General features: G+C 45.8%; 1 protein-coding gene across 1 annotated transcript in view; it reads right to left on the bottom strand.

Annotated features, from left to right (window-relative positions):
- SIM1 (SIM bHLH transcription factor 1) overlaps positions 1-23919 on the bottom strand; it is an 80211-nt gene extending 56292 nt beyond the window's left edge. Inside the window, exons 1-9 of the mRNA XM_054493037.2 lie at positions 23174-23919; positions 21873-22496; positions 12324-12406; positions 8822-8915; positions 8150-8254; positions 7922-8007; positions 7039-7238; positions 6706-6812; positions 5830-5977 (exon numbers count right to left, since the gene is read on the bottom strand). Of these exons, the coding sequence (XP_054349012.2) occupies positions 5830-5977; positions 6706-6812; positions 7039-7238; positions 7922-8007; positions 8150-8254; positions 8822-8915; positions 12324-12406; positions 21873-22047 (998 nt within the window). The 5' untranslated portion in view covers positions 22048-22496; positions 23174-23919. The remainder of the gene's footprint in view (positions 1-5829; positions 5978-6705; positions 6813-7038; positions 7239-7921; positions 8008-8149; positions 8255-8821; positions 8916-12323; positions 12407-21872; positions 22497-23173) is intronic.
- Positions 23920-25039: the final 1120 nt, after the last annotated feature.

Here is a 25039-nt window from a genome sequence, read left to right on the forward strand (position 1 = left end):
CACACACACACCATATAAGAAATGCACCCCTGCCACAGCAGGCAATTTGCATCACATTTGACTTGGTTTGCAAATCTACTGACATTTGGGTTAACTCTTTTGTTTAGCAAAAACATAAAATGTTAAATCTGGTTGCAGAAATAGAATAATTAGTAATAGCAATAATGTACTTGTATAATCTAGAACCAAGCAATTCAGTAAAAAACTAAAATGTTTGCAGGCTACATTTCCTTCTTACAAAATGAAAATGTCCTTAGTGAAACTTATGGGGAAAAAATGAGACATTCTTAATTGAATGTCATTGAGAAGATAGAACAGCTAAATTTTAGCTAGGAAAATGTCAATATCTGCGCACCCTTGTGAAGCAACCACAAAGAGGCAGCTTCTTAATCTTCCGTCATGAATTCAGATCAAAGCCTATCTTGAAGTTTTGTGGGCTGAACACTACAGGCCTCACCCATTCAAATCCATCCCTGTCTCTCAGACATCTTTCCCACAACCACCTTCCACTTCCACCCCTATACACAGAGAACAGCAGGATGCAGTAGGAGTGACACACCAGCTTTTAATTCTGGCTTCACTACTTACTCAGCATATCTGAGCCTCAGTTTCCACACCTAAAAATACGAAAAGCCATCTCTGATCCAGCCACTGTGCAGAGCCATCAAAGCAGCAAGTCAGGTAACCAGTGTGACAGCACTTTGAAACAGATATGAATTCAGCATTTGTTTAAAAAATACAAAGTCTGTAAGTTCATAAAAGATGAATTCAAAACCAAATACAGATCCTTTTGATAAAATACTATAATAAGGAAAAAGTGTATGAAGAATAAGATTATTTAAGTGAGTATTTAACTGGTATTATGTATTTCAAAAGAGACTAAATCTCCCAGCTCTTCCTTTTAACTAAGTGTTTTGGTAGTTATAAAATTAGTATTAATACAAATATGTCTTCAATTTGTTTTTATAATCATTAAGTTACATGAAAGATCATCTGAAAAGAACAACTGTGACTCTGATGTTCAATATTATCTTAGTAAAGATTAAACACAATTAAGGATCAAATCTAATTTACGGGTATACATTAGTGCATGATTATTATTTTGGAAGATCAAAAGATTAAGTCTATACAAATGCTCCAGAGAGTAAATTATTTTATATTTTCTGTAGCTTGCTAAGTGAAAAGGTGTTTCATTTTATATTGTTTGTATTTATATTTTTGTAATATAATAGTGATTTTGCTAAACAGGAAAATAAAGTGTACTCAATAACTATATATGTTATTGGTCAAGTTTTTTTAAAGCATTCTCTAAAAACTCCTAGTAATAACAATAATATAGCACTGGTCTTTAAATAAGTAATTTTTAAAAATTTGAAAACCCAAATTAACCCAGCACCAATAATGTACCTAAAAGAGGAAAGCAATATGAACATATTTTAATGTTTGTTGCTTTATGGCAAGGATATGTCGGGTTTTATATTTACAGAATATGTTAACATTTAAAATCCTTTTTAATTCTAAGAACTACAGTGGTTCTCATAATGGTAAGTTGTTGTGGTTAACATACCATATGCAAACAACAACAAAAAGTATAGGATCTGCAGTAATTACAATATAGAGCCCCCTTTGTTTTTCATTGACATGAAGGAAGTACTGTATGTCACTTTTGGTATTTGGCCTAACTTTTCTATGAATTCAAAAGGGGTATTTATTAGACAGCAAATGTTATATACACTACCAATATAAATTGTCTCTATTTGTTCTGCTTTTAGTAACACAGAAATAGAAGTTTTAACGCAGAAAACTACTTCCTCATGTATGTTGAGTGAATCACTCTAAAACACCGTGTGAGATTTTCTAGGAAAGCAATGTTCCATCCTAAACTTAGAAAATAAATAAGCAGAGAAGCTGTCTTTGCTAAGAAAAAGAAGTTGAGATGTTAAATTTGTCTGATTCCAAAATTTCCAAATTACTCACTAAATCTATTCTCTCTCTTTTACTTTCCAGACATAATGTCAGAATTGTATTAGCTTGTAAGTCTTATTAGAAAGCTAGTTTAAAATACAGTATCATTTAGAACTTTCTATCCTACGAAAGTCTCCTCACAAAATATCATCTATCCATCAGCCTAATTGAGATCATACACCAATGAGTACTTGATGAACATTTGTGGCAGATTGTTTTTAACGGCACCAGTAAACTAGCTCTCAACTATATTTTTGCAAGCTCTACACACGATAATTTTTAACATTTTCAATGTGTCATCATAAATGGTACAGTGGCTACATAGGAAAATGCTATTCAAGGATGAAGCACCATGATATCTGTAGCTTACTTTGAAGTGATTTAGTAGGAAAAAAAATACACATTAAAAATAGGCACACATATAAGTAGAGAGAGATACAAAGCAAATATAGGAAAATATTAACAGTTGTTGGATGTAGATGATGTGAATATGGATATTCATTTACTTCTCTTTTAACTTTTATATTTGCAAAGTTTATGTTTTAAAATATTTTTAAATAGGAATTTTATACTCTAGTGGGTTATCTTTAAAAGTGGCAGAATATTTCTTATTTTAAAAATACATGTAGTCTAAAAACATAAATAGAACCAAGACTCTTAATTTTCTTAGAAATTGTTTTTCATAGTTTATTAGGTGTTCTACATTTTCAATTTTCTTTACATTAAAAACTAAAGCTTTCCATCTGAACTGGCTATGAATAATTAATAATACTAATTAAACTCAAGAAAATATGAATTCAAGAAAACTCACGTAGGTCTTTACACAGTATACTCCATATATTCCGGACTTTCCCCGACATCCTTGTTACTAGACACTAGTTCCATTCACCTACCCTCTTGAAAATAACCAGAGAGCAAGGCCTGTCATACTTAACACTTATTTCAAAGCCTGAGGATACTCATAACTTATAAGAAAAATCTTTTTTAAATGTGTAAAGCTAACAGGGTATGTGTGTCTTACAGAAAATCATGAACTGATCAGTGTTTTGTTTTGTTTTCTTTTGTTTTGTAGCAAGGGTTTAATGAAGAGCTATAGAAGCTTCACTGAACCTCGGAGACCCAGAGAAACTAAGGGAATTTTCAGAATTTAATCATAGTATCTTCTCACTCTCCTCTCCAGATTTTCAGAACATATGGTGGGCATACAAAAGTCAGTAAAAAGCACCAAGGCATATACCACCTGCCTCTAAAATCATCCAGTTTTCCTATATGCCCTGTTGCAACTGCTTATTAAAACAAGGTTGCCAAATAATTCACTGTTGCTTTTGTTAGATAATAATAACTTATTTTCTAGGCATATTTTAACTTCAGCAATAAATCAGGAAATTAGAAAATCAATGAGCTTATGAATGTTGCCTCCACCAAAACATCACAACCTCATTTGACCAAGGCTTATTTAAAAACCTCTATTTTCATGACATGAAAATCCCTTTAAAATGTATGCTATTGAAACGTTTAAATTTGAAAAACATCTGGCATGTCAAACTATTTGGGAGCTTGTGGTTTTAAGTACTTTGTTTGAGGTGGAGTATTTAGAAAGAATTCACTTATCTTTCTCAGGCTTCATAGGGAAGTAGCCCTAAAAAACAAATGTATGTGGTAGTTCACTACAACCATGGAGAATCAATAGCCATCTATTTAATTTGCTAAGACAATGTAAATTAGTAACTTCCAGCCAGATGTATGATATGCACATCAAACAAACTGCAACCTGTTCATTATGAAAATCCTGTCAACACACACAGAGCCACTTGATGACATTTCATCTAAAGCAATTTCCACATTTGCAGCTATAAAAATTGTCCTAAGAATTTTTCTACAAGAAATTGAAGCTGAGACTCATAAAAGGGTAATCAATTTCAGCTTTTCATCTCGTGTGCTGTGTATATATGCTTCTGTGTGTTTATTTCCGTTTTCATTCAGAGGTATAAAATGTTTTAACAATGTGCACCATGCTCTTTTTCCTTCTATTAATCATTTATTTATCCTCATTACATCTTTTTAAATTTGATGTAAAGTTGATCATCTAATTATACAGTTCTGAAGGAGTATGTAAAGTCAGGAATGACAGAATCAACAGAAGAAAAAATGTACACTTATCTACTGGAAAACAAAACAGAATATTTCAAAATGACTCCAAACATAAATTAAGTTTACCCATTGGGAGGTCTAACTTGCATTTGGATCATTTATATGGGTCTGTGTGACTATATACCCTGCTGTTTGATAAAAAATGATTACTAACCACAGGCACCCACCAGAGAACAGAGTGTATGGGTAATGCTTGTGATGTCTCAGACATATAAAGCACCTTCTTAAAGAATGCCCGTTTCCTTTCCATGGTAAGCAGACATAATTTTTCACCCTTTAATACTACTGCTTCACAGAGGGGCCTATTTTATGTACTATGCTTTGCCATTCTCTCTTGCATTTATTTTAATAATATGAAGAACTGTATTCATGAAATTGATAGTTTTGTTTCATGAAACCCAAAATATTGGTAAATTTTGTTTTGTGTTAAAATACACAGCCTTCTTGATATTACAAGAATTATATAATATTAACACTGTTTACTAAGATAAAAAAATAAAAGATTATTCTTAATCGTCAGCTACTATTCTTGAATGTTGAATCCTCATCTAAACCAAATTTTCTAAGTCTATTGAATTAAATTTTCTTATTAAACAAGACACAGAACAAATAGTCTTACTGCCAAGCATAATATTTCCAACTACTACATTTTTAATTTGGCAATTTAAAACAACGTGAAACGAATCTAGTCCTTATCACCTACAGTATAGTCTGATTCCAAATAGCACCCCTTCACCAACTTCCTAATGTCTAAATAGCATTCTACTAAGTGCCTGGTGTGTCAACACTTCCAGCTTCCAAAGTAAACAACCCAGGAGATCCCCTAAAATCACAAGAATTTCAATCTCTACCAAAAAAGGGGTGGGGAGAGCGCAACAGCACACACAAAAGAGTTCTTCATAAAGGCTTCAACCCTAAGCAATTCAACTTTCACAAACATTGTACAGAACACGCTTTTTTCACCAGCCGCACACCAGGCCACGTGATCAGCCTGCAGGACCACACTGGCAACCAGAAACGGTTATTGTTTCTAGAAAGAATAAGGCTCAAATGCAGGCCTCTGCAGCCTGCCTGTCATTCGCGCCCGCAGGTGGCACCCAGAGCTCCGCTCCTCACTCAGTGAAGCAATTACACCCGGCGCGGGGCCTGGGCGCCGGCCAAGACTTGCAGCGTTCGCTTAGGTCCCTTAGCTTTCTACGAGTTAAAGTCAGATCCTCCTGGTCACTTAAGCCCCCTTTGTGGTTCAGGGGGGAAACCACTCTCTCCGAACTCTTAACTTTGATTGAAGACTCTGGTTAAAATTAAGAACTTCAAACCCCAGATTTGAAAAAATGAAACAGATGTCCTGTTTGTTAACCATAAATGCCTCCGTACGTTGGATCCTTTCCTCTCTGTCTCTTTCTTTCTGCCACATTAAGTTTTATTTAATGCAGAGTTCGCTTAAAAGGTTAAGAGAGAAAAAGAAAGAGAAGAAAGCAAATATGGACTGTGATGGAAAAACTCCTAAATCTTTCTCTAGAATATAACGAAGAAAGCCTCTTCAAAAAGATGAAAATGTTCGACCTGCCTCCTCTTGGCGCAGCCAGCCCTCGAGGGTCAAAATGGCATTCCCCGTGGCCCGAGCCTTGTCTAACCCGGCCGTGCCGCCACCCGCACTCTCGCAGAGAGCAGGGTCGCCTGGGGTGGGTGAAGGGGTCTCAGTCTTGCACTCACGTGAGGACATAGTTGACGCTGACGATACAGTGTGGCCTGGAGGAGCGACTGTTGTGCACGATGGTCGCGTAGCTCTGCACCCACACCCAGCCGCCGTGTTTCGCCAGGAACCTGTAGTACTTGGTGGTCACCTGTCCCTTCACCAGCACTGACGGAGAGACAGGAGACAGATGGTGGTGAACCAGCCTGCCCGGGACTGGTCCCAAATGCAATCCCTGGTGGTGATAATTGAGGGCTCCCTGTGGGCCCTAATAATCGCACCAGGCAGGAGAGAGAGACGACAGGCAAATTCCCGAAGGAACTGATTGTCCCGTTGTATTGCATCGAGCCCTCCGGTCACCCTTCTTGGGATGATACTGGGGTGGCCAGATGTCTTCACCATTAGCAAAGGGAGGAACATTTAGAGTTGGGGGGGTTCCTCCAGATTCGCTTTTCTAACTACGGAAGTAAGGCTCTGGGCAGCTGAGCTCTGGCGCTCACGATCCCTGCCCGGGCAGATTATGCTCAAAGCAAAGCTGTATCAAAAGCCAGGCGAGTCAACGCAAGTGAGCGCCAGCCTTGGTTTTTGTTCATCTTTAGTGTGGTTCACAGATGGGAAAAAAATACCAATAGGAGAGTAATATACCTTCGCCGGGGGCGGGGGACGTATTTCGCCCAGAAATGCTTCTTCCGCCTATATTAGCGGCCCGCGGATGTTAGAGAATTTAGGTGGGCCCAGTGTCGGAGCAGTCCCTCAGGAGGCCTCACACACCACCACCACCCGGCTCCCTGGGCTCCCACCTGTCCTCTTGGGAGGGACTTAAATCGTGGCTCCCCCACCCCCTAACCAGGGGATGCGCCAAGGTTGCCTGGGTACGGGGCAGGGTGGCGCCTTACGCAAATGGTGCGCGCAGCGCAGGTGGAAGGTGTCGCAGCCGTGCACATGGTGGTACAGAGTCTTCTCAATCAGGTCCTGAGGTTCGTACCCCGTCAACTCCGCCACCCTGAGGAGAGCAATCCCTGCAGGATGAATGCAGGCGGGGGTGCAGGGATGCCCTTCCCACACACCCTCGACAGCCGTCTGAGACCTAACTGTCCGCCCTCACTTTCCAGGGCCGGTTCAGTCGCCTCATCTGCAAAATGGGCTCATAGGATAGACAGAAAGCTCTCAGTCACTAAGCAGGGCCGCCATCAGGCTAGGAGAGGCCCTTTCCGGCCCTGCCCACCCACCTGGAGTCCAGAAAGATGAGCTTCATGTCCAGGCTGGCGCGGAACATAAACATATTGCTGTGTAGCTTGATCTCCGTGACGGCGCTGGGAGGCAGCGAGTGGCCCACGGCCACCAGGCCCACGTTTTGGTAGCAGCCGTCGAAGGGGGACATGTCCAGGCTGTACTGGCGGATCTTCAAGTAGCCGCTGCAGTGGATGACCTGAGGCAGAGGGAGAGGGAGGGAGACTCAGCCACAGGTAAGAAGAGCCCCCAAAATGTGGAGAAGGGGTTGAAACATGTTGAAACTCTACTTAGCCCCAAAGCTGTGCTGACCACGCCCATGCACTAAGGAATCCAAACTTATTGGTGCTCTAAGGTGTCTTAATAAAGTGACTGCACAGCCACACTGAACTCACTTGGGAGCACGTAAAAATGCAGAGGCCTGGCCCCACCAACCCTAACGTGTCCGAATAGCGAAGTAGGTCCCTGAAACCTACTAATGACGTTCAACGACATTCAACGTGAGACCCATAGCTTCGAACTAAAGCTCTGGTTTCTAACCTCTTATGTAACGCTATGCATAACCTCTTAGGGATTCACCAAAGTTACCCGCCCCTTCAGAGGCCTTACGGACCCTGAAGGCCCATCTCTACGGGTCACAAGTTCATAGCCCCCGCGGCCACCCAGTATTGGGACCCAGTCAGACTTTGTCTTTAAACATAGTCCCCAGCTGTTCACAAAGTTTCGTGGCCCTTGTGGAGCGTCCTGGCCTGCGGCTCCTTGACGCAAGCTGGGGGTGCCCTTGCGGGTAGTCCCAGAGGTAGGGACATTCCTCCCACGCCGCACGCGCCTCGCTTCCCGCCTCCTCTGACTCCACCCGGAGCGGATCTTCCAGCTACGCACCTTGTAGCCGCCACAGGTGAGGCCGGCGTTACGCTTGGCCAAGACGCACTTCATCCTCAGGAAGAAGGAGCGCTCGATCTCATACTCTGGGAGAGAGGAACGAAGGGAAGCTCAGGACGTGTGATACCGGCGGCGTGGGGCGGCACGCGTCTCTGCCACGACTAATTGGGGAAAAACCACAAGCGGACTGCGATGGGCCTGAGAGTCGCAGGCACGTGTCTACCTTACCCTGCACGAAGTGAGAGTGGTAGGGTTGATGGGCGGTGAGCACCGCCGTCATCTCGTCGTGGTCTGCCGGGTGAATGTATTCATAAATGCTGTTTCCGGTCAGCTCTACCTGTAAAGAGGAGGATGTCGCCGCCGCCGTGGCGGTGGAATGCCCGGTGAAGGGACTGAAAGATTAGGCCAGGGGATCTGCAGGACCATGAGGACAGCAGCCAGAATTCTGGAATTGGCCCTGAGTTCCAATGCCAGCTCTGCTTCTTGCTATCTATTGCAGCCTATCTAAGATTCCGCTTCCTTGTCTATATAATAATAAAAATAGCAGTAATAATGATGATAATAATAATAGTAGTAATAGTAGTAGTAGCAACAGCAGCAGCAGCTCCCTGGCAAAGTTCTGATAAAGACATCATGAAATAAGTATGTAACCTCCTCTCATGTTGTCTGGCTTGCGGTAGGGACTCAAAAAAGTAGCCATTGTTTGGGCCTAGGGTGGAAGGTAAAGGAGAAGGGAAGTGGAGAAATGGAGAGACCCAGAACCATTTAAGAGTCTTCCTGCTAGCTGTGAGATGTCCAGCTCCAGGTTTAGAGAAGCACACCCAGCCCCCAACCCAGCCCCCTACCCCTGCTTCCAGCTCTGGCTGTAAACACTGCAGGTGGGATATGTGAACCACTCACCTACCTGAGAAAGACCCAAGTGGACTGAGGCTGTCTCTGAGATGTACATGATCTTCCCATCTGGGGCTACCACGAAGATGAAGCCATCTAGGGTCTGGGGAGGCACAAATAGAGAGAATAGAGAGCCCTCTGGGCCATCTGGAGAAATGGGAGCAAGAGGACAGAAGTTAGTGACTTTCAGCTAAAAGTGTAAAGAGATGGAGTGGAGCAGGTTTGGCAGGAAACAGGGCATAGAAAACTAGCCACATGAGCCCTTTTGTTCATTCTAAATTTGTAAACAACTGGGGCATGCAGCCCAAAGGGAAAGATCCAGAGTAATTGGTGGACAAGGCTAGTGCCCTGTAAGACTCAGGATCCACTGAAACGAACAAGGAAAATACACCCATAAAACACACACACACACACTGTCTCTCTCTCTCTGTCTCTCTCTCTCTCTCTCTCTCTCACACACACACACACACACACAGTTCTAGGGGGAAAAATCACAGCCTATGTGTTCTATAATGGAAGGAGTAATAGCAGGGTTTGGGAATAGCAGTGCAGTAGGCATTGGTAGATCAATATTCGAAGGGCTGGCAGTCTAAAGTTTGTAGACAGAAGAAAGCTGGCCAGTGACTCTGGAAAGAGTTCAGGACAGGGGGTGTTTAGGAGATGAGAGGCTTTACAAGGAGCAAGTCCATAGAGTAGTGCCATAGGGTATATGTGTGTGTAAGTTTACTTTGATACATCAAACTGACAGGCTCTCCATGAACGAAAGTCTTAAGACTTTCACTGTCTCTATCTCTGTGAATAAGGCCACAGTCCAGGCAGAGACAAGACGAGTCAGACCCTGCTTTCAAGGAGCAGGAAGTCCAACAGGAGCAACTGGCCTGAAGACAGATATAATGACCACATAGCTGAACAGATAGTGCTGAATAGGCAGGGGGCCCAGAGCCTGAGTGACCGGAGGCCTGGGGGACAATCAGGCCTTAGAGGAGCTGACGTTTGAGCAGAACCTTGAACAGGAAGTTTGGATTGGAGAAGAGAGAAAGAGCCTTCTAGGCAGAAGGAATGAAGTGGCCAAGTCTGCTGGGTCTGGGGATAGGACCAATCTAGTGTATTCTGAGGTGATGAATTTGGTGTACCAGAGACTGCAGAGGGGCTACACCTGCAATAGATTTTGGAGCTTGAAATGTCAATTTGAGAAACCTGGAGTTGCTCTATAAGCACTAGAGTTCTAACAGAGGTTTCTAAGCAGGAGAATAGCATGCTTAGATTGGCATTTGTTTAATTTTATTTTGTTTTGCAGAATGCAGACAGTGATCTGAGGAGGAAGGAGAGGGGAAGAGGAGATCAGAGAAGACAGCTGCAGCAGAGATGGTCAAGCCTGAAATGGGGTAGTCACAAGGGGAATATAGAAAGGGGAGAATCTGTTTCAAAGATGGTTCTGGATATGGACTTCATTGGTAGGAGAGAGAGGTTTACTTCAAGGTTTCAGTGAAGGCACTAAGCAGAAGGTGACATCGTTAACCAAGATTTAGCGTGATTTTGTATGAGTAGAATTCTGGGGGAGGGAGATAATGCCTCCTTGTTTTGGAGATGCTAAACTTCAAGTGTATGCAGATTTCCATTTAGATGTGTCCAGTTTGCAGTAGGAAACAAAAATCTGGAGCTCAGAAGGAGAGTCTAGACTAGAGAAACCAGTTGGTTTCATGTGGAGAAAGGAGTTGAGAGGCTGGTGTTGGGTGAGATTACCTGGGTGGCCTTGAAGCTGTGACAGGAGAAACCAAGCTGAAACCTAGGAGAAATTACAGCATTTGCAGGCCAACCAGTGGTGGGGAAATCAAAAGGGAGCAGGCAGAGAGAGAGAGAAGAATCTGGAAAGTAGTGCTATTTTAGAAACTGAGGGAAGGAGAGAATGTTAAATCATCAGTGTCACCTCCTTCAAGTCTTAGTCCAAATGTCACCTTCTCAGTGCAGCCCTCTCCAACCATCTCTTATTTTAAAAGGCACTACTCTTTCTTCCTCTCCTCCTTATTTTTCTCCATGGCACCTATACCACCTGGTACACTATACAGTGTACTAGTGTGGGCTTGTAAACTGCTCTCCTTAGAATGCAAACTCCATGAGAGCAGGGCTTTCCATCTGGCATGCAATTGCCCCTCCTAAATTTGTGGAATGAGTGAGCTTCATTAGGATAAGAGATGAGCATTTAATTCTTGCTATCAAAATGTGGTGGAGTCAGTGAAGACCATGATGGGTGGGAGAGATGCCAGACTGCAGGGATGTGGGAGTGAATGGGGAGGGGGTGGGCCATTGAAATTGAGAATGTAAGTCAGTCCTGCCAGAAATGTGACGTGAAGAAGAGGAAATAAATTGGCAAGAGCTTGAAAGTGTCAGGGACAGTTTGGATTTTGTTTTCTTGTTTATGTTTCTGAGGAAAACTAGTTGGGAATATGAAAATATTGGGGGAAGGACACAGGGAAATCTGACAGAAGATGTCTTAGAGTTAAGTGCCTTTCTAGATAATTTCAAAGGTGTGAAGGCCAGGTCAGTGAGGGAATGCTTGCCCAACCCCTTTCTTTGTCCCAGGAAACTAAAATCTTCTTGGTGTCTTGGAAGGAGAAAGGTATAGGGTAGTGGTAGGAGAAGGAGCTCCTGTCAAGAGATGCCACTCATGCCAGCCCACAGGGAAAACTTGCTTAGATTCCCCAAATGCTGCTTAGGTTTAAGGCTCCCAGGAGAGTAGCTCCCAGTGGGCTTGAATAATAATAATAATGATGATGTTGCAGGGTTGGGACAAGTGCAAAATCTAAAAATGCCACCGGGGTTTTGCAATTTAAAATATTTGTTCTGTGACTTAAGTAGGCAAAGAGCAAGTTAAAACTGTGAGCACTACAAACCACAAGGTAATGGGAGCCTAGCATTAGTTAAACTCATTATCTGGGGGTGTGCATGTGCTTAAGCAAGGTCCTGCACACAGCCTGGGCTGGCTTGGAGTGAAAGGCAATAGGAAGAGAAGAGGGAGCCTGGGCACTACAGGGACACGAAACCAGTTGCAGATGTAGCTGAATCGGAAAGATGTGGGCTTAAAGCACTGACAGGTCTTTTTACCAGATTCCTGTTATTTCCTTTGGAAATCCTTCATTTGGGATGGTTCTGTGGCCTTGCCTCTTCTGCCTGATCTGGGGTGTTCCAGTTCCCTCAGCCCAATGGAGACAAATGGTGCCCCCTCCCTTGGTTAGGGGCCTCGTTGGGCTACATTCCAAACCCAACTTCTCACTTGTCACCTTGCCTCCCTCTCAGCCTCTTGAGGCATCATCTGCAAAAGCTAAAATTTTACTTTGCAGCAGCTCTTGGGCTCTGAGAGGGCCACGTGCAGTCCAGATCCCTGTTTTGGGGTTTTTGTTTGTTTGTTTGTTTTTGTTTTTGTTTTTGTTTTCTGAGAAACTAAAAGCTCAACTCAGGGCCAGGCACTCAGACCCTCAAAGCTTATGTGCTGCCGGAAGACCTGCACCTGTACCTGGAGCAGATGGGAGCCCAGTTCTCGGCCGACGTTGTCCAGGGGGCTGGTCCGACTTGAGTGGCCCCACGCCTCGCCGAGCCCTGTGGAGACACAGAAACATCCTGTAGCCACTGAACCCGGACCTGGCAGGCAGTTTGTGACCAAGTCCCGCGACTGTATTACCCGAGTGCCGGACCTTTGACTGGATACCATAGGGGATCCCTCTCAACGTGGACAGCGGGGGATGGGAGCGTGTACATTTCAGTCCGTCCTCTCAGCTTCTCAGCAGAGGTTAGATTTCCTCTTCTAAACTAAACCCGGTTTCTCAGGCCAAGGGCCCCCTGGCAGGACTCCAAGTGGCCTAGGCTCGGAAAAAGCTTCCAACATTGCACCCCACCGATAACTTTCACGTAGGTTCACCAGTGTGTTTACGGGGGGTAAGGGCACTCTGCTTCTCGCCCAAAGTTTTCATCGTCATCCATTTCCCGAGGCCGAGCTTGTCCCAACACCCAGCGAAAGCCACTGCCAGCCCGCAGCGACCTGAGACGACCGGCCAGGTCCAACCGGTCCTTGGCGGGCTTTCTGATTGGCTGCGGGGCTTCTAGCCACTCTCCTCCCCTTGGCCTCTGGCTTTAATCCCCTTCGGCAAAATTAGTTCCCTGGCGGATGATTTCCAGACTGACGTTTACCAGCATCCCTGCTCAACCCATCTTCCTATTCCTTTCCCCTCCTAGCCCTCTGCCTTACACACAACTCATGTCCCCTACCCACCCCCCTATCACCAAAACCCGCATGGGCTTTTTCTCAAGTCAGTCACTTTGGGTGCTAACAATCTTTTTGTAATATTTTCGTTCTCTTCTCGAATTGAGACTCATTCAACTTTTCTACTTTCCAGGTACTGTATTCTATTAACAAAGACCATCTCTTTCTCTCCTCGGTGTTTCCCCGTTAAGATCTTTGGAGGCTTTGCCGCAAACTTTCTCTGGTGATGCCTAAAAAAATAAAACTCTCAGGATTCTTGTGGCAGAGTTTTAAAAATTTAATATGGAGTCTGCTAGAGTACCCTTTTGCGGAAAAAAAAAAGAAGGCAAAAAAACTTTCGAAGACCTGTGCTAAGCTATTTATGGGTATTATCTTTTTAATAGTGCTGCTGCTAAAATTATTTTAACTAGGTAGTTAAATCCTTTTATTCTTACACCATTAAACAAAGTTTAACGTGACCTCCCCCACCGCACCCCTCAGAAAGGTGACTTACTGCGTTAAGGAGCAAATCACCAAGAAGTACACAATGATGAACACTCGCCTTGTAATATGAGGTTGGGGGCAGATCTTTCAAAATAAAACATGGAGTTGGATTTTTTAAAAGGTGTTGGCTAGGAGCTGCTTCCTAAGCAAGCGATCAAAGCCTTGGTAAGGAGGAACCGTGAACGCCCCTTAAGCTCAAATCCGGTCTTTCTAGTTGTTTGAACATCTAAATAAATCTAACGATTTCCCCACCACTCTGCAAACACTGATGCTCCCCGCCCGCACTCGGGACTCCTCTACCTCTCTGGCTCCCGGTCAACTCCTCCCAACTCTTTAGCCCGCCCCAGGTTTCCTCCCCGGAGTGACTCCACTGCCCTGGTCCCTGGGGTCCTCCTGGACCGTTCTGGGAGGGCCCCCGCCACAGCCACCTGTACACACCCCTTCGCCTTATCACATTTATCGCTCTTCCCGTTTCAGCCAACCTATTCTCCTTCGTTTCTGTCACGACCTGCTCTTTTCTTTTTAAATCCCGGCTCCGACATACCCACTCAGAAGGAGTGGCAGGAGGGATTGGCTGCGGAGGCCACACGGGGGAAAGGAGAAAGGACGCTGTTGGGAAAGCCGAGGACGCCGGCGACCCTGGCCCTTGGGCGCTCTGGGGCCTACGGAGGCCTTAAACCCCAAAGCTTGGTGGGGACGAAGGGCCGGGGCACTCGAGCGAGCCCGGAGCGGGCAGAGACTGCGTTGCGACTGGGGGCAGGTCTCGCGCGGCTCCCGAAGGGTGCGAAGCCTGCGCTGAAGACCAACAAAATGTCTTTAAACTAACATTTTGAAGGCCTCCCAAAGCGGCTGGAAGACACCCCGAAGCGGCCTCCCAACCAGAATGATCTGAAAATCCCCCAGGCTGGGCTCGGGATAAATTCTAGTTCAGAACTCCCGGCGCCAGCCTAGGCTGTTTGTTGTTTCAGGTTTCGGCCTCATTAGTATGCGCCTACGAGGGAAAATGAGACTTCCCCACAGGTTAATAAACAACCTGTCCGGCACAGGTTAACAGGAGCCTCCCTCGCCCTCTCCTGCCCCACCCCCGCCACCTTTTAAGGAACCTTTTGCCTTCCCGGAGGTTTGCCTTCTCTTTCTGGTCGCTGTAGAAATCTTACGATTGTGTCTGGGTTAATGTTTTATAAGGGACTGGCTACTCTCGTCTACCTGCCGGGCTTTCCCGATCTAATATCGAAGGAACCTCCCCAAGTCCTAGTAAGGGGTCCCCCCTCCCTAAAGTCTCGAAGTGGGGTAGAGACCTTCTCCCTGGAGCCCCTCGCCTCCTGCCTTCGGTGACGCGCTCTGGCACACCCAATTTCAGTTGGCGAGGGGGTGAGCTGAGATTTCGTTTCTGCACTTGACCTACCGCAGAAAATTCGCAAATCCTTTGATTGTCTGTTTAAAATGAGGAGGAAACCAGCTCCCTTTGCGGCGGGATTACAGTGGGAACAAGATCTAAAGATTCTCTTGTAATTCGGTGAGGCCGAGGGAACGGGGTTTTGCAAAGGAGAAAAGGAGCTGTGTGAGGGAGGCGATAACTAAATCGGGTTTTAGACAAAAGGATTTTCCTCAGCTAAAGTGGCCGAAGACAAAGGAAAACAGAATCTATTTTGGAAGATTTCCAAGAAATGCCGCATTAACCTTAGCTGATAAATTTTGCTTCTCCCAGGCCCCCCTCTTCCCTTAAAGTCTGCTTTATCATATTTACATAAGTAGCATTAGAAGGGATGTATCTATTATGGATCTAAAGGGCTAGCTCACATTTCCTGTGAAACTCAGGAAAGTTTCACTGTGGCTTTACCCTCCGTGCTCAGTTGAGCCATTTCCATTTAAATACCCCCTGACCCAAGGATTACCTCAATGGACTGACTGCACGGGTTTTGTAATTTCCTGAAAATGAGATTTCGATTTATAAAACAAGAAACCAATTAGTAACCAAATGAGGCGAAGTAGATCCACTAAAATTGGCCTAATCCCACAGGCACCATTTAGGCCCGTTCTTGGCGAATGAATGATGAGCCCCAGTCTAGCGTGAGCTCAAAGCATCATCCAGCTGTGTTATTGCAAGCAGCAAAAATAAATTGATAGAGCTTTTCCTTCGGAATGAATTTCATACCCTTGACAAAATATAGATTACAGACCCGACATCAGCACCGCCTTCACTCTGACAGGAAGAGGAGGAAGATAAGAGTGTGTTCTGTTCTTTTAAAATTTTTCTTTATTTTAATAAATAAACGCTACATCTCAATAGAAATGTATCCTCCTTGCAGTCCTTCCCGGGAACCTTCACCTCCCCAACTAATTGAGGTGCCTTGTAGGCAATGGGGGAGGGTGGTGGAGGCGCTGTCCCATGACCTGACCACGACTTGGTGACTGAGGAGGGGAAAGCCCTCCGAGGCCGAGGCCACTGCGGTTCCTGAACAGCTTGTCTCAACCGACTGTGTATCCCTTGAGAGTGTGTAGGAGAGTCTGGCCCAGGCGGTAATCCTGAAAACCCCAAATCCCATGTATCCTGCCGGGCCTGCGCATCCTCGCTAAATGTGTACTGTCCAAGTCGTCCCCGGGCTGAGGCGTCGAGTGGCCTTCGTGTTCAGCCTCCGGGCGCCTCCGCGGCCAGGCTCTTTAGAGAAAAAAAGGGACAGCAAATGGGTGCAACCAGCCCGAATCAAGCTCCTAGAGCAGTCACTGGCAGGAGGCCGCTTCACGCACCAAGGCGCACCCGACCCCACCTCTGGCGCTGCTGCCCGCCCTGCCTGGGGCCCTCTCCGGCTAAGGAGCTTGTGTGGTAGACCTGAGGGCATCGGCGAGCTCGCCGGGCCAGGTCTTGTTCCATGCAGCAGCCTGGACCCCACAGAGTGTGCCTGCACACGGCAGTGCCCTGATCTCTCCTGCCTGCTGATCCCGTGCCAGAGACACCGCGGCCGCGCCCAGGGAATCCACTAATATTACTGTAAATGTGGGGTGGAGGCCGAAGGTCACACCGCTGTCTGTCTCTCTCTTTATCTCTCTCTCTGTCTCTCTGTCTCTCTGTCTCTCTCTCTCTCTCTCTCTCTTTCTCTCTCTCTCTGCCTTCGCGAAGCTCCAGCCCCCGAGTTTGGGCTTCCCGTAGGGATCGAGCCTGCGGGCCAACCTGGCTGCCCGAGTTGGAGCCAGCCGCGAAAAGACTGCAGAAACCCAAGGAGGGCGGGGTTCGGCCAGACTAAAACGGGGCGAAATTCATGCAGCGTTCATAAGACAGTCCTGCGTGACGGCCGAAAAACGTCAATTAGTGTCGCCCTGGGACTCCGGGTCCTCGAATGCGGCCCAGCGTTGGCGATGCCACCTCCCTAGAGGCCCGCGCTGGCGCGGCCGAGCCCGAAGGCGCGGGCGAATCCCACTTAGGTTCTACTGGGCGCAGGGACTCGGACGATGGCACCTAACCCGCCTTCCCGGGAACTGCCCAAACAGACTGGATCTGGACCTAAGGTTTAGACGACTGCTTGCCCTTCGGGGTCAGTGGCCGGGAGGGCAGGAGGGGCTGCTGGCACACACCTGCACCGGCGGGACCTCTGATGCGGGCAGGGGGCGGCACCTGGGCCGGCCTGGGGAGTGAGGAGACTCTGTGCTGAGGCCACGACCTAGGCCCTTGGCTGGGGCCACCGCGGACAGAGGATGGGACACACCGCGCAGACCTGGCTGACTGCGTGCTTCGGGCGGTGCGGGAGGCGCGACGGGGGCCTCGACATAATTGTCCCCTGTCGGCCCTGAGCCGCCGTGGCAGAGTGACAAGGCGCAGGAACCGCCTATTCGGTGGGGCTACCAGCGAAAGGAAGTTTACTCTGCCGTGGACACTGTTTTAGCACTTTCAGAGTAGCAGGACCATTCCTAAATAATTGAGGTTCTCCCTCCTCCACACAAAATTTTAAAATTTTACGGATCAGAGACTGGCAATGGGTGGCCCATTAAAATCATTAGGTGTTAGCAAGGTACAAGCCTCATTTTCCTGAGAAATACCTGGTGGGACGGAGAAATGCGGTGAGAATCTATGGGCTCTCATTCTGCGTCCACATTTCTGTCTGTAATAGCTGGAAGCTGCCAAGATTTCTTAGAACTGGACAACAACTCCCCTAGAAATTAGATTTGTCCTGTAGAAATTCAGCCCCGTTTTATCATTAGACGGGTGATTACACCCTGCTTGAAAGCATCCCACCATAGCTTATAATACCTGTTTTTGTTGTTGTTTGTTGTTTTTATTAGTGATCCTTCCCGTTAAAGAAAAAGGTATTCTTTTTTTATTGATCTGATCTACAATTTCTACCATATAAATCTGCCTTGCAAATGCTCTGCACGGAGTTTAGTTCTGCACTCCACATTTTAAGTCAACATCAAAACTGGAATTAAACACAGAAAACCAGCTTGGAGCGTAAACTGTGCTTAAAGGCCTTTAAATGAGAAAAACTTCTGTAAGAAAATAAACATGGAAACCTAATGCTCAGTCATTTCCCCAAGAAGCAAGAAAAACAGCCTTAAATCACCGACCCACGTGGGACATGGGGCCTCTTTTTCTTTTTCAGTTCTCTGCCTCAAAAAAATATAACACCATTAAGAATTTCAATCTTGAGGTGAATATTATAGAAACCATCTGTGGAAGTTTGTTTAATTACCCTTGTAGAGACGATCTTTCCTGAGTAGTTACTAATTTCGACTCTGTGATTATTTTTATTTTTCCAAGACATCTTGTCAATGAAATGGCAATGTGATAATACCAAGATTCTGAATAGCTATAGATTAGAAAATATATCTGATCCTTTCAAAGTTTATTATGAACGCCTCCACACCCCCAGCCAAAACTGCTTTATAGCTGGATAACAAATATATATTTCTTTCTAGTTGAATTTGTCCTATTTTGCACACAAATAAAGTCATGCTATTTTTTAGATCCTGCCCCTCTGGCTTTGATAATACCAAAGATTTATACATTTCTATGTGCGTCAATTTTTTCGTTGCAAGGCTACTTTGGAATAGAATATGTCACTAATTGGCAAATATGAAGTGTTAGTGATTTCTCAGTTATCTTTCCTAATTTTCTTTTTTCTCTGAAATCTCCAATCTAATGCTTTATTCTTAATTATTCCAGGTACCCATATTCCATTTGTCTGTTCTCCCACTCCACCATTTTCACCTAAACAGTTTAATTTCATCTAGTCAGGCAAATAAAAGCTGAAACTTGCCCCCAGACAAGGAAGCTACTAGACTTGGGAGAAAAAAAAAAAAGTGTATTCGGCAAATGAGAAGGGAAGGAAATTGCCTGTATTTAAGGTGTATTTAAGGATATTTCTTCTTTCAAATATAATTATGAAATGATTTTTGTTTGTTCATTTAACTTATAGCCTTTTGGCATTACAGTGTGTTAGAGATGAAATAGTATATGAACAAAACTGAAGTTTTACAGCATTTTTATACCTATAGCTATGTCACCAGATTAATAATTATTTAGATTATATACCTTATAAAATCCATATATTACCTGTGATAAGACATTTATACCTATCTTTATCTCATCCTTAAAGCTGTATTGAGGACCTACTATGTACTAGGGTGGCTTCAAGATAAACGTAAAGATGAATTTCATCTTCCAACAAATTCCATTTAACGCCACTAGAAAAGATTACATCCATATAAAGTGATCAGTTTCCCCAACTGCCTTGGATCCCAATCTTGTCCGCTCTCTGCCTTCAGTCAGCACTGAACTTAAATTTGGCACCCCCTATAGGTTGTGCCTGGTCTTGCGATTGTGACTATTTTATTCCTTGGAAAGCTGTTGTTGTTGTTGTTGTTGTTCTTCAATATTTTAAAGAGCTGTGTTTGGGCTTGGGGTTTTTGAAGTTCGTCCACCGTCAAAATTAAAACCTCATCCCTAGGAGCCAGCTGTTCTGATGACCCTGTCTAGCTCACTGGGTGGAGGCTGAGGGTGAGTTATGAGCTCAACAGTAGCTAGAGAAACAAATGATGTGCCCAGAGTTCACACATCGTCCACCCCCTCCTCCCCATAAACTCACACTCACCCACAGAAGGGAGAGAAAGGAGGGGTCCGGGGCTGGGGGAAGGTGAGGGGGCTGCAGAAAGCACAGTCGCTGTTAAAGTAGCCAGAGGGGACCGTTCTGGCCACCAGGAGGACTCCAGCGGGAGCCTTCATTGGCGCTCTCTTTAAAAATAACGAGAGGTTGGCTGTGGGAGTTTATTTTGTTCCTATTTATTTATAACGCGACTTATAATGTGTAGAGTTAGCACTTAATTAAGCAAAAAGGCTTGCTCTTTTAAAAACAAAAACAAAACAACAGCAGAAAACAGCCCGATATCCTCCCAGCTGCGCCTGCCCGGGGTCTACACCAAGCCAACTAGCGTCCATGGCCGGGACTCCCCGGGCTCTCCCGGCCGGCTCGATGCCCTCCCCAGAACGCGCCGCCCTGCTATTCTTCTCCTCCCGCGATTACTCGCAGCCCCACAAGCAACACCATATGCTGCTTCTGATCAAACAGCGAGCGACATCGGCACCGATAATTGACGAGACCGGCTGGAAATCACGCAGAAAGGGAGCCCACTGAGACCGCAGGGGCTGACAAATCACTGCTAATAATCCTGTTAAGAACAGTGCGGCCAGCGGAGTTCGCAATAGCTTTATTTTTATAAAGTAGGCACTGACAGTATAAAAGACAACGAGATCTCTTTTTTAAATAGAAGGCAGTGTGGTATAATGGTAATTATCCCATCAACAATTCATAGCACAGTTTGAATGGGAAATGTGGTTTTTAGTATATAAGTTCCCATTCTTTTTCTTCTTTTTTTCCTTTCTTTCTTTTTTTCTTTTTTTTTTTTTACTTTTCAGGTACTTTAGGCTTTGATTTCTTTTTTCCCTGCTGTTTCCAGGGTCAGAGAAGGACTGTTCAAGGAACTGCTTTAGGAGGGAACGACTAAAGCATCACTTGTAGTTTGAAGGTAGAACTGAACTATAATTTGAAAGTTTTCCTTTAGCTTGGAGCATGTTTTGTATGCTCCACTAATTTGGAGCATGTTTTGCAGGCTTTTTGACTTAGATAATAACTTTTATGTCATGATCAAGCAAAGTGAAACTGCAAACCCAATGACTGTTTCCTGCCCATCCATTCATTTAATGGAAAACCACAAACCCCAAACATCTAAAATCAACAACAACAAAAACCTCCAGGGGTCAAATCAGAAGTTCTCATTTGTAAATAAACACAATTCTTTCCCTTGGATTTTTGTTTGCTTGCTTGTTCAGTAATCCCTTTTTTACATTTCTGAATGCCCTTCCCCCAGCAAAGACATACCTAAAATATTTTTAAAAATCTGTTTGCATTATTTGAATCCAAGTAAAGGAAAAGATGGACAAATAGAAAAGTGTCCTTTTCTAGTAAGTGTAAATGGTTGTATACAGGACAGTGTTCTATGAAAGCTGCTCTGTCCTCACACAGTGAATCTTGATAATCTAAATGTGAGTTTTAAATCCTGTCAACAGCTCAGCTATTCTAACTTCTAGGCGTTATAAGACAATTTTCTCAGGATCTATTTGCCAACCTGCCACCCAGAAGATATTTTCTAAGCGGGCTAGCCATCTTAATTCAATCTTATGTATTTTAGGACTAGTCTATTATCTTACAGATAACATCAAGCCCACAGTTGCAAATCATCAAGCTCCAGAGTTAGTTTCAGAATCTGCGAATGTCTTGAAAACTCAGAATAAATTTGCTTAGAATTTATTTAAGAACCTGAGTAAATTCAGGCACACTTGTTCACAAATATGCGTGTTACTGATTTGCAAAGCTTTAGCCGTATAGAGAAATTATTATCTGGCCTATCTAGCTCCAGGTACCTGGGTCTATCTACACCTGGCAAAAAAATACAGAATTAGGCAGTGCTCCTGGTTTTTACTGGACAAAATTCTAACAAGAGGAGTAAAAAAGAAAGTCATGTTTGGATTAGTAGTACTTTCAATTGAGCCTAGTATCTGAAGTGTTGACAAAAGGACTGTTGGGCTGCTTCCCAACCAAACATATCTGATGGACTGAAGAGAAAGTATTGATGGGGAAGTAGAGGGAGCCTCAAAAAAGCGACAGAAATTCTGAGTTCAGTGAGGACCTTAGTGAAGCAGCCGAGCTAAACTTCCCTTTGCAGAATATATATGTAAATATGTATGCATTTCTCTGGTCACTGGTGTCGGCTCATTGCCTGGCAAACCCCCTGCCCCTTCTGCCTTTGAAATTCCATCCGGGCAAAGTCACTTACCTTCTGGGAATACCACTCTCATTTTGAGATAGCTGGTCGTGAGTCTGATTATGGATGCTTTGTCCAGCTGCGAGGTGATAGCCGAGGGCAAAGGCAGTAATTTAGCCAGTTCATAAAATTCACTGTTTTCCTTCTCCCTCCTAGTCCGGGCAGCATTTTTGGACTTTTCTTTCATTGTGTCTTGTTCCCCCTTTCTTCTCACAACTTAAGCTCCGCAGATTCATCCAAAACCAAAAATAAATATTCAATTAGAGATCATATTTGGCAAAAACATAACACATACTTTGAATAAAGAGGCTGAAGTATTTGCACCAAGAACAGTGTATTGATGGCAGTAAAAGACCAGCCGGGGTGAACGGAAAATATGTTCTTTGAAAATGCGGGATGCAGTATAGGAAAGTTGCTGATCCACGGAATTTGGGCAATCCTGGGGGCCGTCCGGGGTATCAAATGCCAGTGGGACCCCTAAGGAGCCAGTCTTTTCTTCTACTGCGAGCTGCGAACCCTGGTCCTCGGAAAATCGACATAATAATCCCTGACGTTTGCTCTTCAGTCTCGCGGCATTTAAGGTATCTTCGAGCCCCTTTGGGAAGAGCAGGAACCCCAGACAACTCTTTCAAGGCCCTGTGAAGACAACAGCATCAGAGCATAAGAGATCTGCGGCTCCACAAGTATTCACACACTCGTCCCAATTCCAAAAACACCGCCGGAAAGGGCCTCAGTGCGCCTAGCCAGGCGTTTTGGGTTTGTTTTTAAAGAAACGGGTAAATCGGCAGCGAGAAAGCCCCCTGCAAATAATGCTGGCATTCCCTCACCCATGCCAGCCACATCCTCCAGACCCCTGGGAAGCTGCCCAAACAACAAAATGCATATTTTTGAAGACCCGCAAGGGATCTTCCGCCGCAGGTCCCCGAGTCCGCGCCCAGGCTGGGCGCAAGTCCCAGGAAAGCAGGTTTCCGCAAATCAGAATTCCTCCACGGCGCGGCAGGGGCCTTTCAGCTGCCAACCTTGGCAGATCTGGACCTTGGCTACCTCTTTAACTTGGGTCTCAAGTCTGAGGGATTCCTCAAAAAGTGACACTTACACACCAAGTCCCTCGGGACTCCCAAGGCGACCCAGCGCTCTGGCTGCCCAGCAGGGGCGGCAACAAGCGGGGCCCGGCAGCGCCAGGTTAACAGGTGGCGCGCTCGCGACAGCCCGTCGCAGGCTCCCCAGGGGTGGGAGGCGCCGCGGCCTCTCCCACACCACCGCTGGGCTGCGGGGCTGCTGGGCGGGCGCGGGGTGTCTTCTGCTTCACCTACCTTCAGTCCCCACAAGCGGCAGAGGTTTCGGGGGCGCCCATCTCTTAACTGTTCTCATGCCTACCGTCCAACCCAGCGACTCCGCCGGCCTCTCCGCTTCCCACCGGCAGAGAGGAGCAGAACATTCCCGGCTCCCTTTTCTGGATCATGAATCGGAGGAGGGGTGCGTGGCAGAAAGAGGAGGATGCAAGCTTTGGGACGAGTGAGGTGATTTTAGAATCCTGGTCCTCCGTAGTTGCTACGAAGCCAGTTCACTATTATTCCTAATTGGAAGCCGAAAACTGCCCCCCGTAACTTCTTTATAGCTTAAGGGTTTAGCTTCAACTTCACTCCCGGGCCGCCTCTCTCCCGCCCTCCCTCAATGCCACTCACAAGCCTCCTAGCCTCCCATTGGCCTGGCGCGGCCAAGGGCGAGGCGCTCATTGGCCAATACGGCTGAGTGACACGAGTCGGCCCCGAGCCGCCCCCGCGCGCCCAGGCTCCGGGCTCTGAATCTTACTGCCGGCGCGGCCGCTGGACTCCTAATGAGCCCAGGGTGCCAGGTCGGCGCTGTCCGGTTGCCGCCGCTGCTCGCGGCCTCCCGGGCCTTCCCGACGTCGTGCGCGATCCGCGCTCCTCGGGCTCCCTGGGGTCGGGTGGTTGAGCGCTCAGTCCAGCGCGGCCGCCCAGCAGAGCCGGGAACGTCCGGAGGCAGCGGAGGTCAGGCGGGCGGGTTAGGTCTACTGGCGGAGGAAGCCGGGTTCGCCCAAAGGCTCATCCCGCTGGCAGTCGCTGGCCGACGGCGTGCGCGAGGCCGGTTTGGGGCTTTATTTTCTCTTTTTCGTTTCTCTGAAACCATGGCGACACGGAATTCATTGCCAGAGGAAATAAATACAATAACTGTCTTTAAATTAATCCCAAAGAAGTGCGTCTTTTTCGAAATGGCTTGGGTTTGGGGCTGATTTTTTTCACCGTGGAAAGCTCGGTCGGGGAGTTTTCCTATGGGGAGCAGCTAGGGGGACACTAGGGGAAAAGCTTACATTTCAGGGCAAAATAGAATGATTGATATATAGAGATACATAGCTCACAACAGTCCCTTATCTTAAACATTAGCCAACTCTTTGTCGGGTTTTGTTTCAGGAAACAAAAGTCCAACATGATTATTCCTTACAGGAAGGATACAGTCTACATGAATGAACTTAACGATGCTCACAGTTCCCTAATAGGAGCTGTTTAAACAAACGCTCACCAGGACTCTTGCTGACTAATTATCTCTTAGAGACCCTCTAATTTGAACCGCCTTCTCTTTCTCTCATCTGAGAAAACACAACAGATAGCATCAAGAAAAAGTCAAATTGTCCTAAAAACAATTGTCCTCACGAATCACCCCCAACAGACTCGACTCCCGGCTTGGTTTTGGTACTGCCGGTGACCAGATTCGGCTCCTGGAGGTGTGTTTGGAGGGAGTTGTTTCATCTGCCATAAAAATCAGTGAGAACACCAGTGACGGGACACTCATCCTCTCGTTTGTGGCGCTAATTGCCACTGAGAAAATAAATACTTTGAAGAGGGGTGTGTGCCATTCTGCTGATATTCAGAACAACTTTAAGAGTGTTTGTTCAAAAATACAGACATCTGCCACCTCCTTGCCGCCCGATGGCAGTAAGATAGTCGTAGAAGGACAACAGGAGCTTTCTGGTGTTATTTACACATCTGGGCAACACCTGGGGGGAGGAGGTGAACGTTTTGGATAGAAAGAAAAAGAAACAAGCACGGAGATTTTGTAGATCTTTCAAAACTGGAATCCAGCTAATGGACTCTAATCTAGGAGGAGCCATTTCCCCAGTGGCTGTAGCCACTTAGAGATCTGGTTCTGGGCGCCTTCCA

Source organism: Pongo pygmaeus, chromosome 5, assembly GCF_028885625.2.
Source record: "Pongo pygmaeus isolate AG05252 chromosome 5, NHGRI_mPonPyg2-v2.0_pri, whole genome shotgun sequence".
Lineage (NCBI taxonomy): Eukaryota > Metazoa > Chordata > Mammalia > Primates > Hominidae > Pongo > Pongo pygmaeus.